This window comes from Choristoneura fumiferana, chromosome 14 (genome assembly GCF_025370935.1).
Source record: "Choristoneura fumiferana chromosome 14, NRCan_CFum_1, whole genome shotgun sequence".
Lineage (NCBI taxonomy): Eukaryota > Metazoa > Arthropoda > Insecta > Lepidoptera > Tortricidae > Choristoneura > Choristoneura fumiferana.
The window spans coordinates 7,297,269-7,318,056 of NC_133485.1; the positions used below are offsets into that span (position 1 = coordinate 7,297,269).

General features: G+C 36.1%; 1 protein-coding gene across 2 annotated transcripts in view; it reads right to left on the reverse strand.

Annotated features, from left to right (window-relative positions):
* The window catches only part of Src42A (Tyrosine-protein kinase Src42A), a 70,701-nt gene that overhangs the window by 4,662 nt on the left and 45,251 nt on the right, over nucleotides 1-20,788 (reverse strand). For both annotated transcript variants that reach the window (XM_074097359.1, XM_074097357.1), the window contains exons 2-7: nucleotides 16,193-16,314; nucleotides 12,139-12,302; nucleotides 6,575-6,902; nucleotides 5,335-5,513; nucleotides 4,097-4,253; nucleotides 443-696 (exon numbers count right to left, since the gene is read on the reverse strand). In XM_074097359.1, coding sequence (XP_073953460.1) covers nucleotides 488-696; nucleotides 4,097-4,253; nucleotides 5,335-5,513; nucleotides 6,575-6,902; nucleotides 12,139-12,302; nucleotides 16,193-16,314 — 1,159 coding nt within the window. In that variant the 3' untranslated portion in view covers nucleotides 443-487. The remainder of the gene's footprint in view (nucleotides 1-442; nucleotides 697-4,096; nucleotides 4,254-5,334; nucleotides 5,514-6,574; nucleotides 6,903-12,138; nucleotides 12,303-16,192; nucleotides 16,315-20,788) is intronic.

The following is a 20,788-nucleotide window of genomic DNA, read 5'->3' on the forward strand; positions in this document are numbered from 1 at the left end:
CATTTTGCGTGTTTTGACACCAATCGCTGCTTCTTTATTTACCTTACCTATAAGAGTAATGTAATTTAACTCGACACAATCTTTGTTAAATTTCATGTAGAAACTAATAAGTCTTATAATTCAAAGCAATTAAAGAACACGTTAATTGAGACTTTCATACACACTATAACATTTCTATTACCTTTAGGCGGGTTAGCTCGGACCAGAGTTAACCACTAACCGAGGATTAAAGTACCTATGTAGTTTAAAACATAGAGAATTAACTACCCTAACCCGGGCTTACCGATTTGTTTTTTTTTACTTTAGACAGGCAAGCGGCTCATTATACTATACTCAGCGGCACAAAATTTGGCCCACCCTTCATACAAAATTAACGATTCTGCATACATTTGAGGGCCAGATTTTTTGCCGCTCAGTATATCAAGCAGGACAGGATACATACGTGGTGCGCGTGCGCGTGTCGGTGGGGCGGCAGGGAAGGCCTGGCTCAGTAGGCCGATGCCTCCTTGTACTCGGAGTTGTCCATGGTGAAGAAGTCCTCCAGTTTCCACTGGAGCGTCTCGAACGTGGGCCGTTTGAGCGGGTCCTTGTGCCAGCATTCGAGCATTATCTCGTAGAGTGGCGCCGGACAATTGGACGGGCACGGCATGCGGTATCCGTGCTCCACTTGATGAAGGACCTCTGCGTTCGTCATACCTAAGGACGAGGGAATGATTAGGTAAATAAAACTTGACGCCCGGATAGCCTTCTAAACTAAGCAGTAAGGGACTGCGTCAATTGATTGGTGTATTTTCACTAATGATATTTTGATTTATTCAAAAATGTACGGAAATGTAATTGCTAACGATTTAAGTGTCTACTAATGTCAATTGGCAATTAAGCATCTTATTTTATCTCTAGCCTTTGCAGTTGAACTTTAATGTATATTATTTATGAGTGAAATTTCATAATGCTCATGTTACCTCATCCTCATACATTTAATGACACTACGAAGTTCGTAGTACGAACATATTCTTATACCTAATAAAGTTTCGTAATATGAACAATAATAATTAGAAGTTACTTTGTGGCAGTGACAGTTATTCATCTTTGTGTTACACAAACTGAGAAAACTGTTACTGTTTTAAGTGTTTTCCAAATACTTAGTCTGTTACAATATTAACAACTTATTGCGGGAAATTAACACAACAATTGTCAATTAGTTGACAAATTAACCAATTATATAAGTTCTTACGTGGTTATGAGTCAGTTTAACATGTAACGTGCATGCTGCTCGTAAATACAGTCACCAGCACGAATATCTGACACAACAAAACGTGCATAAATATCTGATACGATTTTATTTCTAGAGCCGGCGTATCAGATATTTTTGCTTGCTTCACTGTGGCAGATATTAATGCCCGTAAAATAACCGTACAATAAAACAGATGACATTTTGTTTAACTATTCTATTTTTGCTGACTATACTTGGGTTGTCACTCATTCTATACCAAATTCCAAGTCAATCAGATCATTGCAAGTGGTTTAAATTTCATCTACAAGATTCCAAACTGAAAACACATAAGTGCATACGAACATTTCAAGTTAAACAAAGACTTGTAAAAGAAATGATTCTATGAAAAGTCAAGACTTACGAAAATCCTCAAAACAGATGCGTAAATTTTACTAGGGGCTTCTTTAACATTCGTTGCTCTTGTATTCGTTCATAAACGTAAATGACTCATTTCATTTACGATTTAATGATTCACAGCTAGAGTACCAATATTATCATTCCTACACGGACTACTTAGCTAGCACGTTCTTTTTTATCACAAACTTCTAGCCAGCCAAGAGTACATTCTAGACTATAATGCCATAGTAAAAGAGGAGAAGTATGCACACTCCGACCCTTTAGGAGACTTAACTGCCTACTCCGGCGCGGACGCTTAGGGTTGTTGATGTTTAATTACCTACCGGCAATTTTGTTTTATTCGACACGATGGCAAACGAGCAAGTGGGTCTCTTGATGGTAAGAAATCACCACCGCCCATAACCATCTACGAAAGCTAACTTAAAATTATCTTATGTCTGTGTCTAGACAAACAATATTCTATGCCGCTATATTATTATTATACTAAATTTAAACATATTATTTACAAATTCGGCGGAGTGGTGTACATACTTCTCATGTTTACCTATACATAATACTATAGCTATATTGTTTATAGGTAGGTAGGTAAACTCGGATTTTTAATCCCATGGAAAAAATGTAAACAAAGGTGTTGCCGTTATCGAAACATATTTGCAGAATTAGATATTTATTGTTTCCACATTAGTCAGAAATCGACTTCCCACTAAAAAACTGTATTAGATAATCAAGATAAAATATTTTAATTTATTGATGGCAATCTATATTTTAGCAAATTTTACAAAGAGAATACTGTTTTCGTGTGCATAATTGATTTATTGTCTTGATACACCCGGGTTTTTAAAGCTGTGGGCCGCTTAACGCGAGACCTCACTCAATGCACTAACCTCGAATGTTAGTTTGTTTACATTTTTTCCATGGCATTAAAAATCCGCACGAAACTATTACACTACACTTATATACTACTAATTTACAACTATACCTAATACAAAAAATACGTAGGTACGAGTACGCGAACGTAAAAGGTGATCATCTCGCAAAGCGAGCGCAAGACGAGCGAGCTAAAATCAAAACGTGCGGCACCGACGCGCGACGGCAGCGCAGCCTCCCTTGACTACAGAAAACTATCAGTGTGTGCGTGCGGCGGGTGCGTGCGTACCGGCGCCAACCGGCGCGCACACATTTAAGCCGCGCGATGTACTTTTGTTTGTAGTGACCCAACTTCTCCTGTTTTACTATGATACTGCTTACTTTCACGTAAGTGAGGAGTTGTTTACAAATATGCAAGCTAATTTAATTCATGTTTGCAGACACCTGTGTTACCGATGCAAAGCAAGTATTAAAAAAGCGACGGGTACTTTTTCTCCCATCAAAAACAACAGTATATTGACGTATGGTCTGTTTTTTTAATCAGAGATACTAAAATGACGTTTCATGTGTTACCTGTTTTTTGCGTCTCATAAATAGTGATGTGCCGCAACCGGTTATCACCGAAAGATTTGGAGGTACCTATGTTATGTGTATAAAATATTACGATATGAACGGATCCGTGACGTACTAACATGTAGGGCACTTAGGACACTAGAAAAGGTAAAATGGGTCTAATTAAAATGCGACCGTTTTGGAGATATTTCTACTTTTTACAGATGATGATATTTAAGTTTCAAATTTATTAATTAGAAGTACGATCCTCCTCAATGCTTACCATAAAAACACAAATACCATAACACGAGAAAACGCACTGAACACATCCAATCACAATACGAGTAAAGTAAAGAATGTTGAATACGAAAAACATGAATGATGTTGTGTGATATCTGAGGGGCATAAGAAAGTTCGAGTTTTGCACTTCGTAGTATAGGGGTATAGTGCTTCGTAGGGGCCTGACCCTATACTACGAAGTGAAAAACTCGAACTTCGTATGTGGCCATCCCGCTGACGCTTATGTCATTTAATACGCGAGTGAAAGGGACGGTGCGATACGAACTTCGTTTTTTCAGTTTTGTAGTAGCCCCTCTGTTATGATTTTTTACGTTGGCGCTAAGTGATGAACACTGTCAGCAGGGCTACAACGAAACTCGAAGTTCGTGTCGTGCGGTCCCTCGGACACTTATACTATTTAATACGAGAGCGAGAGGGACGGTACGATACGAACTTCGAGTTTCGTAGTAGCCCGGTATAATTAATCAAAGAACACTGTATTTTTAGCTGTTCTTAGATTTTATCGTAAAAGTGCATTTATATTTTCATAATAGAAAGTAGAATATTGAATGCTTTAATGTTATTTTTGTTATCATAAAATATACGTTTTACCGATTATGTACAATTATATCGGAAACTGAAATCATAGACCAGCACTGTTCGTTTTATGCTGGCCTCATTAGTTTTACATTTGACATTTCAGTCTGTCATTTTAGTATCTAGGTTTCAGAAATAGACCATAGTATGTGGGTAAAATTTGTAACTTACCCGGGTAAGGTATTCGGCCGTATGTAACCAGTTCGGTAAGTAGGATGCCGAAGGACCAAACGTCAGATTTTATGGAAAATTTGCTGTAGTTGGCCGCCTCGGGAGCCGTCCACTTGATTGGGAACCTCGCGCCTACTCGTGCCTCATATTCATCCTCCTGTGGAAAAAAAAAGAAATGCAAAACAACTTAATTTCACGGTCGAAGCCTGTTGCGGATATGGATCTGTTCGGATATGAGATATGACGATGCTTGTTGGGTATATTATTGTTCCCCTGATGAAACATGGGCTCTGGAAGTGCTTTGCATATTGTCTCCTTTTGTGAATTTAATAAATATTAAATTAGCACCATACGAGGTCACGGTCTATTTAACGCCAGGATGTCACGATTGTCCTTACTAATATTACAAATGCTTGTGTGTTATGCTTTCACGCTTGATGAAATTTGGTATTGGTTTGGTATAATGGTATTTGGTTTGGTATTTTGAGACCCTGCGAAGGACCTAGGTTATTTTTTATCCCGGAAAGTTTTCGTGGGTGCGCTATAAACGAATTCTTCACAGACGAAGTCGCGATTTGTTTTTAATTACTTACGATTAATAAACGAGTTTTGCTTAACAGACGAAAGAAACGATTTAACATAGTATAATTACATGGTTAATCATTTAATTAACAGATGCTTTTTGCTTGAAACAAATTAGAAAACATGTTTTAATGCAAAAAATTGAAAATTGTTATAATAAAAAAATTATGATTCAAAAATTCAGCTGCCGCACAGACAAAGAAGAAATATATGCAGCTGTCAACGCGCGTCTCACTGTTATTAGTTCAGCTTCAGTGTGCTCGTAACATGTTTTTATTTTATTTTTAGTTATTAACATTGGATTGTATAATTAGTGGTAATTGGTTACTTTATGTAGACTTTAAGTATTCCAGGTCTCTATCAATGAACGACGAGATGGATGATGGATTTATCTGAGCTGAATGGACATCAATATAATGGTGTGCTAAAGTTCTCATTAAATTAATTAGTGACAGTTCTTGTGACTCGACCTATAAGACTGGAGAGCAATCACAGATCCTCATCATTTAGTGACACCTAACAGTCGTAAAAGTAACAAAAAACCGAAAATATTTTTTTTTTAAGCCTAAATAAGAGAACTAACTAAGTACTTTTCTTAGAAATTAATCGAGAGAAATATACACGAAACACCTACGACTTGAAACTGTTTCACTAACCTTGATTAGCCTAGCGAGTCCGAAGTCAGCGATCTTGACAATATTGGCATCTGCCACCAGCACGTTTCGTGCCGCCAAGTCTCGGTGTATGTAGTTCTGGGACTCCAAGTACGCCATACCGGCCGCTATTTGAGCTGACATGTCAATGAGCTGCTGTAGCTTGAGACCGCGACCTTTTCCTGTATACATAAAGTAGCTATAAAATACTATCATCTTAGAGACATAAAAGCATGATAAAGATTAGTATGCTGAACTAGCTGTCGACCTTTGCTAGTTTCAGAGGAGGAAAATAATCGATCTGGAGAACTCTTTAATTGGCTCGCATTAGAGACGAATCAAAGTCTCTATTAAATGTTAATTACCAAAATTTTATTAAATGTCTTTAGCACGTGCCTTTCTGTACGTGATGGGTTTATAATAACATCTTATCTAAGTTATTTTGGTGTCAATTTCTTAAAGAGAGGAGTACTAGTGAAATTGAAATCTACTATCTACTTGAATCTAGGTCCGCCCGGATTGCTACCACCATCTTGCTCGCTAAATCCTGCCGTGAAGCAGCAGTGCTTGCACTGTTGTGTTTCAGCATGGAGAGTAAGACATCCGGTGAAATTACTGGCACGTGAGGTATCCCATCTTAGGCCTCTAGGTTGGCAACGCGTCTGCAATATCCCTGGTGTTGCAGATGTTTATGGGCGATGGTGATCTCTTACCATCAGGAGACCCATTTGCTAGTTTGCCATCCAGTCAAATTAAAAAAAAAAAACTTCATTTATACCAAGCCACATGCATTAAATTACTCAGTTTCAGCAAAAGACTACAGTTTGCTTTCAGTCTTTCAAGCAAATACTTAAGCCGATCTAGGAAATGCTAATATATACCGAATGTTATGCATATTGTGTAATATACACAGACAAAAAAGTGGCACAAGATACACTGTCACATTTATATTAGGAGGAACAGACACGATGCTTTTCATCTGCTATACAAGTAATTTCATCACAATTGCCTTAAGCACGTTTTTCTTTTTAGCACAGGATGTGTGTTTAGCTGTCATTTGTATACAAACAGTGAACGAAAATATAATGATATTGTCTTCTTTTCTATTTTGACTGTTTAAAATCGCTAGTAATCTTTGGGCAAATGTGACATACTTAAAGACCGCAATGTCCATTATTTGATCCCATTATGTTCGTTTCTAATAATGAACTATGACGGCTTCACAATTATTTAAGTCACTTACCTTGTAAATAGTCTAACAGAGATCCGTTCTTCATCAATTCGGTAATAATATAGATGGGTTCTTCGAGGGTGCAGACGGCGTACAGTTGGATGAGTTTGCTGTGCCGCAGCTTCTTCATGATCTGTGCTTCAGCGAGGAAGTCCTTGGGATCCATGGTTCCCGACTTAAGGGTTTTTATCGCGACTGGTGTGGTGTTGTTCCACAAGCCTTCCCACACCTCGCCGAACTGTCCATGGCCGAGTTTTCGAACGAATTTGAGCGAGGATCTGTCGATTTCCCATTGATCGCGTGTCCGATGAGAGAGCCCCTCTGTAACTGGTTTTTCAACCTGAAAGTGAATAAGTTTTTCCCATCAAACAACCAGAACCTTTGTATTGTAGTAGGTACCTAAGCAATTAATTTTACACAAGTAGAAAATTAATTAACATTTGTTAGTGTTTAGAAATTGCATGCTTTAACACAATGAGTCGTAAATGATAAAAATATCACGAAAGTTGACGTCAACTTGCACGGCGAGTGATAAGTTTCTGTTTAGTAGTTTTGCTAATAACAACAAAGCAGGTAAGTCACCTCAGTAAGACTCAAATTTATTCTGATAGATGGGTATTGTGATACAGTTAAGTGTGAACGTGAATGAGCGCCAGCACGCAGAGTGTCAGGCGGCTGGTCCCGGCAGCAGCCAAGCAGAGGACACATTTTTTAATTCACGCCACGTTGTAACGTGAAACCAGTGCGCAGCGACCGCGACGTCTGTCTGTCTACCTACATTGTCACGCTCAACTCAACACATTAGCAGCCAGACGGAACTTAATCAATCTTAAAATTGCAGATTAATTTCATACGATCACGATCACCTATCGTGTATTTTTATCGGACAGTTTAGATTTGAATAAGCATCATTGAAACGATTTAAATGTTATTTTTCTTAGACGATCTAAAAAGACTCGATTAAGGTTCCAAATGAAAGTAAAATGGTAAAATTGAATAGACGCATTTAATGCTATTTAGCTACGCTCTAAGGTAACTGGACCTATATGTTTTACATACATATGGTAGCGGTTGACGTAATGCGGCGTCGAGTTAGTTGCATAAAGTGCGAATTGTTATACAATACATCATATTGAACCTAGTCTGCGGGCTCCGGGGAAATGTCGGAGTTGAATGTCTGGCGCATCGCCGCAGGACGCAACGTCTGGCGACCGCATTGTTGCTCAAGAGGGACTCGCGACGAGCGCTGAAGCGATTTTCATATTTCGTAAATATAATATATTATCATCAAAATATCTAAATCTTTCGTATTTTAATTACGTGGAAATAGTAACAGACTGCAAAATATAGAAGTCTGCAATTTTTACAATTGTTTTAAGACTAATGAAACATCTCATTAAATAAAAATTACATAGTATTGTTGAGAAAAGTTAATCGAACAATAGTTCGTTATGATTATGATAACAATACGTCACACGTTTCATAATGAGATATTTAAATTACAATGCACCTAAATAAATTTGTGTTTTATTGTAATTTGTAACGTCAAAGCCAAATAAATATGTTTTAATGATGACTTCTGATCGCGGATACACTACACCACACCACACCACATTTTTATCTCAACACAAATAATCAATTTAAAACTGCCTTCAAAGAACCGCTACATCAAAAATCCAATTATTATTCTGAACGCGAATAGACCGCGAGTCACTGTTCATTTAGAAATAAATTAACGAAATTCGTTTTAGATGTAAAAATAGCCCAGTAAAATAGAACAAGTAGGTTCACTACGAACAAAAGTACATCGCGCGGCTTAAATGTGTGCACGCCGGTTGGCGCCGGTACGCACGCTAACATAATTTAAGGCGGATTAAGTTTTCTTTAGTCCAGGCAGGCTGCGCTGCCGTCGGTGCCGTATGTTACGTTTCGATTTTAGCTTGCGCGTCTTGCGATCGCTTCGCGAGATGACTTTTTGACTTTTTACGTTCGCGTACTCGTACTTACGTATTTTTTGTGTTAGGCATAGTTGTAAATTAGTAGTATATTGTAGTGTAGTGTGATAGTTTCGTGCAAGGACACAAAAAATAATAGATACCTACCTACCTATAAACAATATAGTTATATACGTAGTATTATGTGTAGGAAACATGAGAAGTATTTACACAGCAGTTACAACACTTCGGCGAATTTATAAATAGTGTTTTTAAATTTAGTATAATAATAATAATAATAATAGAGCGGCAAAGAATCTTGTTTCTCTAGACACAAGTATTAGACAATTTGAAGTTAACTTTCATACTAAAATTATTTGCCGGTAGGTAATTAATTAATCTAAAATAGACATCGACAACCCTAAGCGTCCGCGCCCGAGTAGGCAGTTAAGTCTCTTAAAGGGTCGGAGTATGCATACTTGTTCTATTTTATTTACTATGTTATTAGTGGCGAGAAATGGCAATTACCTAATGGGCTGGTTTTCTTTGGATAAATGCCTCTTGAGCTTGGTATTAATGGTTAGTTTCACAAATAAAACTATAAACAAAATTATCGGTTCAAATATTAATAAATCTATACTAATATTAATTATATACAAATATATAACACAATAAGGAGGTAACATTTGTCTGTGTTTGTTGGCATGGATTGATAATTTGTAACTTACTCGTACGTACCAATTTGAAAAAACTTTCACTAATAAAAGTTAGATTAACATTGCTTGAAAAGTTCCCGTGGGACGCAAATAGTTGCGGGCAACAACTATTAAAATATAATATCAGTAGGTGCTTAAATACTGTGTCAAAATTACTATTGAGAAGGTTAATTAAGCAGAAACTGGCTCGAAGACAAAAATATACTTACGAGTTATCGGAATAAGAGTTAAAAAAATTACTGCAAATTGAAATATGTTTATGCAATTTCCAAGCAGATCAAATACTTGTTGTTGCAAACTTTTATTTGGCTTGTCTTTTTGTGTCTCGTCTGGGTTTAATCCAGAAATTGAAATTTTAATCCCTTCCTATTGACCGAATGATCTGAAATTCGGTACAGACAGAGTTTGAATGAAAGGCAAGTTCAGCCAGTAAAAAGTACCGTCGGAAAAAAGTTCGTGTTAAAAAGGTATTTTTTTTAAATATAATTTAACTGTAGGATCCTAAAGTGATTTCCAAAGTTAAACTAACAATGATATTTAAAGAAACAAGCGCGTAAACTCCGCAGTAGTAAAAATACACTTTTGTAAACAGACGTTAATAATACAACGAATATAAAATGTTTTCAGGCACATTTCAAGCACATTTCCAAATATGGAATATTTTCATGTTGACAAAGAAAGGATTGTAGAAACAATAGTTTTTACAAAAGACCAGTGCTCGCAAGGCGACCGTTCGGTTGCGTAGACGCAGCGTGCGTGACGAAAGCGGGGCCATCTTGACCTCGGCCGGCAAACTGGAGCGATATGCCAAATATTTGTGGATATCGCCAATCCACGTAACGTTTCGGCATTACCCTACGTAGGTGGAATTGTAATATCACCGTATACAAGAAGATTTAAATTATGCAAATCACAATAAACCAATTCAATTTAGGTCAGAGCAGTCCGAATCGGATTTGTTGACAAATAGATATTAACAAATGAGGGTTTTTGGGGCAGGCTAGTTAACGTAAGTATCGTGATGTCTGTTTGTGTCACATGTGTGTCTGTGCCAATGTCATGCAAGAATATAACGTCAACTGGACCTCACAATACTAACGCTATCTAGCCTAGCCACCTGTCAGAAAACCTAACCTTCATTTGTTTGAGTCAAATGAGTCAAATAATACTTATGATTGAACACGTAAAAGTTTGCAAGGTGGACTAGGCCGGAAAGATCGAAAGGTTAAGTGGGAAGAACAAAAAGCATTACATGGCAAACTGTGCGTTAAAGAAATCACAGAATATAACTGGAATCAAGCACAAGGCTGATTCTGCGTTTGTCATAGCTAGTGCACATTAGCACGTGTATTTCTTTTGTGGTTTACCGGTGATTAACAGAGAAGGATGTTGATCGATTAATACTTTAGAAAATAATTGAATATAAATCAGTCTCTACATCAACTTAATCGGTACTGTTGGCAAAAAGTCAGAGAAAGCGCTTAATACGTTATATATCGTTTAAAATAAAATTAAAGTGGATTGTCATTCATTAATGATCGAAGGGTATCTATAATGCAATTAAACTTCAGCTATTAGGGATGGGTACATAATAAACATTTGATTGAGCAATATTCTATTAACCGTTAATTAGGATGGAATTCAGATGATTAGTTTAATAGATATGACGCAGAACAATTTATTGTACAGGAATTCGCACGTGTCATAAAAAATATTGCGCGAGTTCTAGAATAATGCACGTACACGTTCCAGTACCAGGGAAAAAGTTCAAGGAGTCTTATTATTGAGTAATCGTTTATGAGTTAGTCGATATGAGCTCGAGATAGGTACATTACATAATATGTATGATGACATTCTAGGAATGTGATTTGTAACCGATGCCTGGAATAATGGAAGGTCGAGAAAAAAAATGTTATAGTTAGCATTCAAGTTAAATACCAAAGTGAGCCAGAGTCCTTCGCTGAATTTAAAGAATCTCCGAGCTTGTTCAATGCCCGGCAATATTTCTCACGACGTACAAAGGTGCCCATCGAATACCATAAATTTTATGTTCGTCCCGATATTGAATTTCGCAATTTATGCGTTTTCGTGAATAACAACATGAATGAAGATTTGATTTTTAAATGATGAGACCTTGTACTGTCAGCACAATTAAGACGATGAATACAACAGTAATAAGTAGAAATTAAAAATTTACAGCGTTTAGGAGGAGGTCAGTGTTATCAATAAAATTTAAAATATTGGTTTAACTCGTTTATGCTTTTAAAGGACAAGGCAAGATTTTTATTAAGAATGATTAGACACAAGTTAATTTCTAAGAAGCAATCAAGTTGCGAGCCTGAATCCAGACTTTCAATTTGAATGACGGGAAGTCACGACCTCGACGTCGGGTACCTACTCGGGTAAATGCTAAATCACTTTCAAAACCTTTTTGCACGGTGGTATGAATATGAAATCAGGCCGTTTAGCAAATATTTCATACTAAACAGAAAATTTAACTATACATACGTAGATGATACAGTAGATGAAGTTGATCGTACCTATATTTGATAGAAGATTTCGTGATGATCGTGAATCTGAATCATCAATTCAGCAGTGTGATAAGACGGCCTTGTATCGCTGCGTAAAATATCAAAAACCCAATCATAATTTTTAAGTAACTAAGCAAGTAAGTTCAGAAATGTTTAACCCGAAGTCAAAAACCGACACGGTAAAAGGTGCAGCGCAAGAAAATAAGTAGTAGGTAATGTACGTACATGCTATTATTACATCATGTACCATTGATACTAATCATGTTAAGCTGGGAAATAACAGTGAAAATAACAATAAACTTTACACGGTGGTGGTACCTTTATGTCTCAGAGAGTGGCCGACAATGATCATTAATGATATTGTTAATAATACTGAAAAATTACAAGCGACTAACCTGCACACAGGGCTTGTTGAGCGAGACGCAGAGTCCATCAGCATCCTTGCTGTAGTGCTCGACCAGCTCCTGAAGCGTCCGGAAGGTGGTGCGGCGTGCGATGAAGAACCCGCCCTCATCGAGCTGCCTGATGCGGTAGTGTTTTACCGTATCACCATCGCGGACTGTAACAACCAATCAGTAATTGATTAACTAGAATAAGCACAATACAATACAAATATTTTTTATGAACACCACAAATTACGCAAACACATGTTGATAATGCCACTCTTACGGGGACAACTACATTGATCTCCCGAAAAATAGTCGTATCTTATAAATAAAACTAGAAACTGAAAGAAATAAGTCTCAATCTTCCTCTGGTATCGTAATAAATAATGAACCGGTCAAAATTCCTAAGGAAACATTATCAGTTTAATTATCCTAGATACGATCTTCATAAAGGGTTTTTACGGCCAGGATTATCTCTGCAATGTTAAATGTATGGGACATAGTTGAATAATCTCAAGAATGTTTATTATGAAACCTTTAATAATGCGATGCAGGCGTGCAATGAATCATCCGAATAGCAATAATGTCCACAGGTAACTGGTTCAGTTGACTCGTTATGGACATATCATTACCGCTGGGTAGCACCGGTATGAAACTAAACATGATTTGCCCATAAATAGTGAAGGAAGAGAAAGACGTTTTTATTGTAAATAGGTACTAAGGAAGGATGTAGGTGCAGACTTTAATCACTCCAGTAAATGCTATTTACATTCAAGTCAAGATTAATAAAATATGACTAAGTATACGATAGATGGTCTTAATGCCTTAGGCATTACCAGCTAGCAGACCAGAAAGCGTAGCAAATAAATTAAGTGGGCTGTGCAAAGTGAAATAACTTTTAAATCAGTTCGCATAGTTTGAAAAGTTATAAAAAAATGGTCCGTATAAAATCACGGTGACTACATACATGAGTGATGATCAAGCATAGCTCAGACGAAAACTAGAATACACGCGTTTTCCAAGAGATAAGACCACGTCAGATCAATTATTTGACACCGAAAGCATAGCAAATTTAATAATTACTTAAACCAGCAATTTTTGTCTAGGTACTTATTTATCTCGTGAGCTATCAATCGATCTAGTTTGGTTTTATTAATGGGAAAACGCGTGTTTAAGCAACATTCCTTTTTGTACATGATGTTAATGTTTTTCAATTGTTTGTTTCATTTTGATCAATAAAGTGCTTTAATACAAACATTCTTTGATATAAAATACGGATATAACCACATGTTACACGTACATAGTAGCAATACGTATCGAAGCATGTCCACGGTGTTAAAGGTAACCCTAAGCCTGTATGTAATTTAATCGTTATTGGCTTGAACTTGCACATGTATTACATTCGCTTTAACTCCCGGAAGATGTGAACACTGAACGAACAGTCAACATCGCAACGGCTATTGTTACAATACATACTGTTTTATTTTTTATTTCTCTTTCGGTTTACGGTTCATAGTTTTGTAAATGATAACATTGTGTGTGTTTGGTCAAAAAAATATAGATACAGCTGCATAACACGCTTGCCGAAAATTATAAAACTATAATAAATTTTGATTCAATATTATATTCTGTCAGTTTCCGTAAATTAAATATATATCTAGCAAAATTCAAGTTACAATGTATTACGCAACAAATTAATCAATTAAAAAAATATATATTAGTGCCACACCACACTAAACATTTGAAGAACCTTGACAATAAAGTATTTTCTAAACCAAACGATCATTTTGTGCGAGAGGCTATTGCATTAAATTGTCTTAAATTCCGCAAGTTATACATATTTTTATTCGACACAGATCGGTGCATATTATTCCAAGTACAACACGTGACATCTTAATTTACTCAGGTGAAAGAAACGAACTTACTTTCATTTATTGAGAAAGCCATTGGTAAATTTATGCGGGCTCCATTGTAGTCGAGCAATAGTATTTTCTGTATGAAAGAGACGGGAGAATTGAGATGTCACTCAAACAGTCAACATCAGATGCAGATAGATATCTTTACAAACTGCTCTACAACTCGGGTGGGATTAATTAGAATAAGTAAACTTGTCAATTTTTATTTCAAATTGTAAACAAAATAAAAGAGACTATAATTTTGATCTGCTTCTGCTTTCAGCTGTTCAAGAAATGCTTGAGTAACAAAAGAAACTTAGTAATTATTATAGATAGCATCGCGACGGCTAAATATTTTTATTTTTGTCTAATATCCAATCTCTTTATTATCAAATAGTACTCATCAAAGAAGCCGATTATAGGTGACATGTATTTGCTGTTAAAATCAACCGGAACTAGTTATTAATACTATACTGGGTAATATAAATTAATATAACGTAAGATTAGCCTGGAATGATTATTATAAATATTTATGATGATTCATATTTCTCGATAAAGTTTCTGGATAGTTTTCAAAATTGAACAGTTGTTTTTTACACTTATAAGATGACTACGTATTTTATTACGTTTACACATTTTATAAATATGTAGGTGTACATTGTAAAGTAAAAAAAATATTGACGTCATTTCTTCCAGTTGTTATAGACAACACAACACGGTTAAAAATTGCAGAAAATATCTTGCACTAAATGCATTCCAATGTCATTTTAATAAAACTTCGTCGCCACTGACGTAATTCGGCAATGGTTGGATCTGACCAATATTTTTACTGTGAAACCGACAGAAAATTCATAATACACATTCAATTTGAAAACTTTACTTTCTTTTCATTTTCTTTTTATTTCTTCTGGAGACCAATTGTTCACGTGATCAAGATAAACACGTATGCGAGGAGGACCCACTATTTATTCATCTACATAAGTAATTTAATGTTTAGCTTTTTTACCATACTAATTCACGTATGTAAGTAGGACTGTATAGTATTATTGTCAAGTATGCTTCGTTATTTTCTTCTTAATAAATTGTCTTCTCTTAACTAGGTTAGCTGGAAGAGATCCCTTTTTAGCGATAAGCTCGCATTTGCTCTCCTTTCTGTGTATTTTTATTTTATTATATGTGCAATAAAAGAGTTTACATAAGTACATACATACATTAACTTCTACCTTTCGCGTTTCTACTAGCATTGTCTATTTGTATGACAATTCCCTACTCCGATCATACCTACAATTTAGGGCATGTGACGTCACCGGGCATACCGTCCGTAGGTACAATACAAACGCCTCAGACAGTGTCTGTGCCGCGCACGTCTCTTACGCCTGTCCGTCAATGTCGCTTTGCATCACATGAACTGGCGCGCACTCTGAGTCGAATTACAATTACAACGTAACATACAAGTATTAACATAAATAGACACTCAATTCCCAATAAGATATTTCAAAGCCAATTATTACAGCTTTTTTCTAAAAAAACAATGAAAAAAAAGTTTTATGTAAGATTTACAGGAATGATCTCAGTGTTAATTATATAGTGAAATACAATAGCATAGTTTATTGCATTATAGTGTCATCTAGACTCAATTTGCGTAGGTATGTTAATTTTCAAATTGACGTTTTCGTTTTTTTAATTACACCTCATATCTGCCAAAACCATACCAAGTGCAAGTTATAAACATAACGTGAGATTTTTATAATGCCCATTTGCAATGAGAAGTGCACAATATAAATATACGTTAATATTCAAGATAGCAATTATTTCCTTCGTGGTGTGGATTTAGCTGTTTTATTTATCAAACAGTCTTTGTTCCCACGGCGCTCGTTCCGGAGGCTTAGAAAAACTTTTAACCGGTTCTGCATCGGAATAGAACCTCCGGGACCAACTATGAACACGTTCTATAGGATGCCTGGTTAGAACTATTAAGGCAACTCTTTAAATAGACTCGACTCCATGCAGACGTCGCTTTTTGTACCTATCCCCAGCATGAGTAATAGCTTTATGGATTGAGGAGTTAAGAAACTTTGTGATGTTTGTGTAACCCGTTGCAATTAGTGCTAGTGCAGATTTATCTATCGGCCATTACAACATAATCGAGGTTAAAGGATTTAGCTTACCTGATAACGAAAAGTCATTGTGCCGGCTCTCTGAATCACGGATAAGGAAAGCGCCGTGCTCGTTTTCGGGCAGGAGCAATTTCTTTTCCGCTTCGATTCGTTTTATTTTGCGGAAATACCATCTGCAACAATGAAACGGAATTATTAATGAGTTTGTATGTAACGAGATAAGAACATAACCAATGTAAAATGTGATGACAAATTGCGCAGAAGCGAGTAGATAAGGTTCGTAGCAGGATCGACCGACCGGGGTGGCGGTAGTGACTCAACACCGAGTGAATAACTGTATTCTGCATTCAATTGGCGTGCGTTCCTTGGTATGGTACTTCGAGACGAAAAGACTAAGTTATTGTAGACACCACCTTTAGAATGAGACGTAGCATGATCAATGCAACATAATTCGTCACTTCGCAGAATTAATTTAAATTTCTCTTGAACAAACCAGCCACCTAAGATACTTTGACGAAAACAAAAACAGAAAAACTCGACTTTTGTCTTCTTCTCGAGAACTTACTACACAAAAGATTGATAAATATAAAGTACAAAGAAAAAAATATCATTACAGAGTTAAGAAAGAAAAAAAATTGGCGAAGTACAAGTAATTGGAGATTTTATTCAAGGCTAATTCAATTGCGAGCTTGAAGTTTACGTAAACACTTTTAAAGGTAAGTGAGGCAGGTAGGCAAATGCAAAAACTAATTTTGACAGTTAGTCGAAAACTGATTCATAGCCTTCACGAGTTCTTAAAATTAATTATTCGTTACGTCAAAAGGCCAAGTTAAAGATCAGCAACGCAAATGGATACTAAGAAGTGCCTTGGAATATAAGAATGGAAATATTTGGCACGCTTTATACACTTAGGTATAATGAGAACAAAAAGTTGCACCGACAGCTAAATAACAAACAAAATGGCGGGTGCGACGTAAGCAAAGTCCTTTCAGGACTCTAAGGCTGATATCATCGTGTAATTAAGGTTGATCAAGATCTCGGCAAGCTTCGTGACGATAAGTATCTACTGCGGTCATTGATTACTATTGTCCGTTGGGTTATTCCGCTGCATGAACTAGGATCCTTTGCTTTGTAATTAAGAAAACTATCTCATGGTTTTCATTGAAGATTTTTCAAGGCAGACAATTAAAGTAATAATAAAGTGACTCTATTATAGACAATGGGGAATGTCTGAAAAATTTAGAAAATCTTCAAACTTTTTATATTAATAGGAATAACCTTTCTAATTAATAGAAAAAAATATATCAGATTTTTAAGTAGCATTAATTAATAAAAAAAAATGAAAGAGTTTTCTTTAGCGCCAAAGTCCGGTCGGTTACGGGTTGTTCCATAGTCCAGAATAAAAAAAAATAAAAAAGAATTTATGTGTCTTTGACTCGATCGTTTTGACAGGTAACACTCTTTACCGGGCCGAATAATACTGACATGGAAATACCGACCCTGTTTTTCATACACGCCCATAGAAATTGTCATGAGCATATGGAACAATCCGTAACCGACCGGACTGTCGTAATTTGGCGGTAAAGAAAACTTTCATTTTTTTTAAATTAATTGATGCTACTTAAAAATCGAATATTTTTTTCTGTTAATTAGAAAGGTTATTCCTATCTATAAAAAAAGTTTCAAGCGTTTCTAAAATTTTCATCCATTCCCCATTATCGGACATGTATTACAAGTAGGTACATATTTTTATGTATTATATTATATTATCGGATATTTTTTTATTTTTTTATTGTGTCGTGCCTATGCATATTAAAAACCTTAAAAATGAGTTGCAGCCTCGTATTGGTAGCAAGGAATGTTTGACAATCTTTGGACCACTTTTAAGCCCTTTATGAACAAGACCCAAATAAGAACTGCTTGCAAGTTTTGCAAATCTATGACTGACTATGACACCTTTTTGATTTGTATAGATTTATATTTTAAAGTAACTAACCTTTAACATGGATAATTTTGATGTCCTAAATAAATGAAATATATTTTATTAATTATTGTGAATAAGCCGTGGTGGACTAGTAGTTTGGCCTTCAAGCAGGAGATCGTGGGTTCGAGCGCGAGAGCTCGACCCCTTCAGTTTTTTAGATTGTATGTGCCAAATTATATTTGAAATTTATCATGAGCTTATCGGTGAAAGAAAACACCGTGAGGAAATCTGCACAGAAATTAATTGGTGTGTATAAAGTTCTCAATCTGCACTGGGCCCGAGTGGGAGCTATGACTCTTTGTGAGTGGAGGCCTGTACACAGCATTGGGCACGTCTACAGTGTGAAGAAAATGGGGGTAATTCCTTGTCACCGACGTTCGCGTCCAGTCGCCAAGATGCATGGGTCGCAGTTTTCGCTTAGCTGTCCGTTCAAGCACGCCTTGACATACATAGAACCACGGTTTGGTCCCCAAATTTCAGCATACCTCGACTACAAATAGATACGTATTAGTGACATGCGTTCTCGGACGTAAGTACAGGTATAAACGTCCAATAGACGAGATAGAACTCTTCTGTTCAGGATGTATTTACGAAGGCAATAAATAAAGGTGTTAAAATCTAAATGATATGCAAATTAAAAAAAGAAGCACATCGAAGTCAGTCTAATACTTTGTATCAATGCAACGAGCGTAAAATAAATTTGCTGTCAATGTCGCTATAGCTATAAAATCGCGCTGTAAAAAGGGAATAGCGATGTGGCTATAAATACCCTCGGATGAGGCCTCGTCACGCGCTAAGGGCATCCTTAGGGCCTTAGAACGGTCACTAGCTGACACAATTGAAGGCCTATCCGTGAAAGACAGGCATACAGAATCGGTTTGAACAAATTTAAATGAGATAAAGGCAACTTGTGTCAACATATCTACAATAGAATTACGACTGGGCACGTAGGAGCACGCATTTTAAGAATCTTTGTTTATAATTGGCAGGCACACCAACGCTTAATATTATAAGTATAACGTTATTTTAAAAACTAGAGCAAATGTAATGACGGAAAAAATACCTTACACAGATCTGCAAAAACCGCTGAATGTCGTGTAAAGTTGCCAACACGCACTGGGCTTGTGTGGAAAAGTCAAAATATCTTTAGTCAATTTAAACTATAACAAACATTTCCCTTCATGGATGTAAAAAAAAAACTACCAACGGTTTGGCCTCTGTTTAGAAGGACCGAGCAAGAAAATCAAAGAGGTACCTGTTTTTAAAACAGAAACAATTACAATCTGAAACTACCTCAAGCCCTTTTATTTTTTAGAAGAGGAGGCCTGTGGCTGTGTGGCTAGCGGAGGGAATTAATAGGCTGAAGACGAGTCAATCATAAGCATAATACGCTAATTAGAGACAACGTTGACAACTTAAGAATGCTATTAGATTAGAAGTGAAGAGTTTGTTTTGAATACATTTGAATATGAGGATAATCTAGAAACACGAGACAGAAACCAGCAAATATTTACCATCGGCCACCGAACCAGACTGATGTATCGACCTTGACACGCTTACACAGCGAGAGAAATCGTCATCTGAATCATTAATTGATACAAATAAAAAACTACCGGCCAAGTGCGAGTCGAACTTGCGCATAGATAGAGGGTTTCGTTCCGTATGCGCATGCGCACAGTATTGGGAGAATTACGTTATAAATGTGAGCAAAGAACCAAAATTTTTTCACTAATTTATGCCCCTACCAAAATAGTATAGGGGTGTTCAAAATCATTTATTTACGTTACACGTCCATATAGTTACTACATACATTATAGTGGTTGTAGGTATGAACCAAATTTAAACTTATAATCAGTTTAGTTTAACTGTACATTTGTAGCAAATTTGGTGTGGATAAACGGACGGACAGACATCCAGACAGACACATAATGAGGTAATAAGGGTTCCGTACTTCTTTTTGAGATACGGAACCATAGGTATAAACTAGAATTTATCTTTATTTTTATTTTTAATGCCGTTTGGCCCTTGTCAATTACATAACATAAAAAAAGGAATAGTAAATGCAATTTCGAGATTTATACGATTCAAGAAAATTAATATTAAACGTTATCTCCTTTTATTATTTGCTTTTGTAATCATAATCAATATAATCACAGGAAGTCAAAAAGAAAACAAATGAAAGGACAAAAGTTAGAAATTGTGTTATAAGTATTTGGTTAATAATCGTAAACTATACTTACTAACCAAACACGGGTCGAGTTTAAACACATCTTATCTAAACACGATAATTTGTCGTCGTATTTATTCTTCTGTTTCAATTGCAGATTTTCGAAAGTTCAAATAGCATTGTGCAAACACGACTGGTTTCATTGTCTAGACTAAGACAAGGCAAGTAAAAGTGTCAGCCTTTGCTGAGTAACAGTTTTGTGTAAAAAAAGACACATTTGCCTAAAGCGCATGGGTGGATTTCTAAATATAACTATACACCGTGTTATTTTTGATATCCGTTAACTTTACGGGGACAATCTACAGGTCAAATGAAGTCAATTTCTCTAAGACACTAGTGGCTTAACTCACACTGCTTAAAAGATAATCAAGAGTTAAGATAATTATTAGCAGTAAAACAGCGTGAAGGTCCTTAATAATTTATGAAGTTTTTTCAA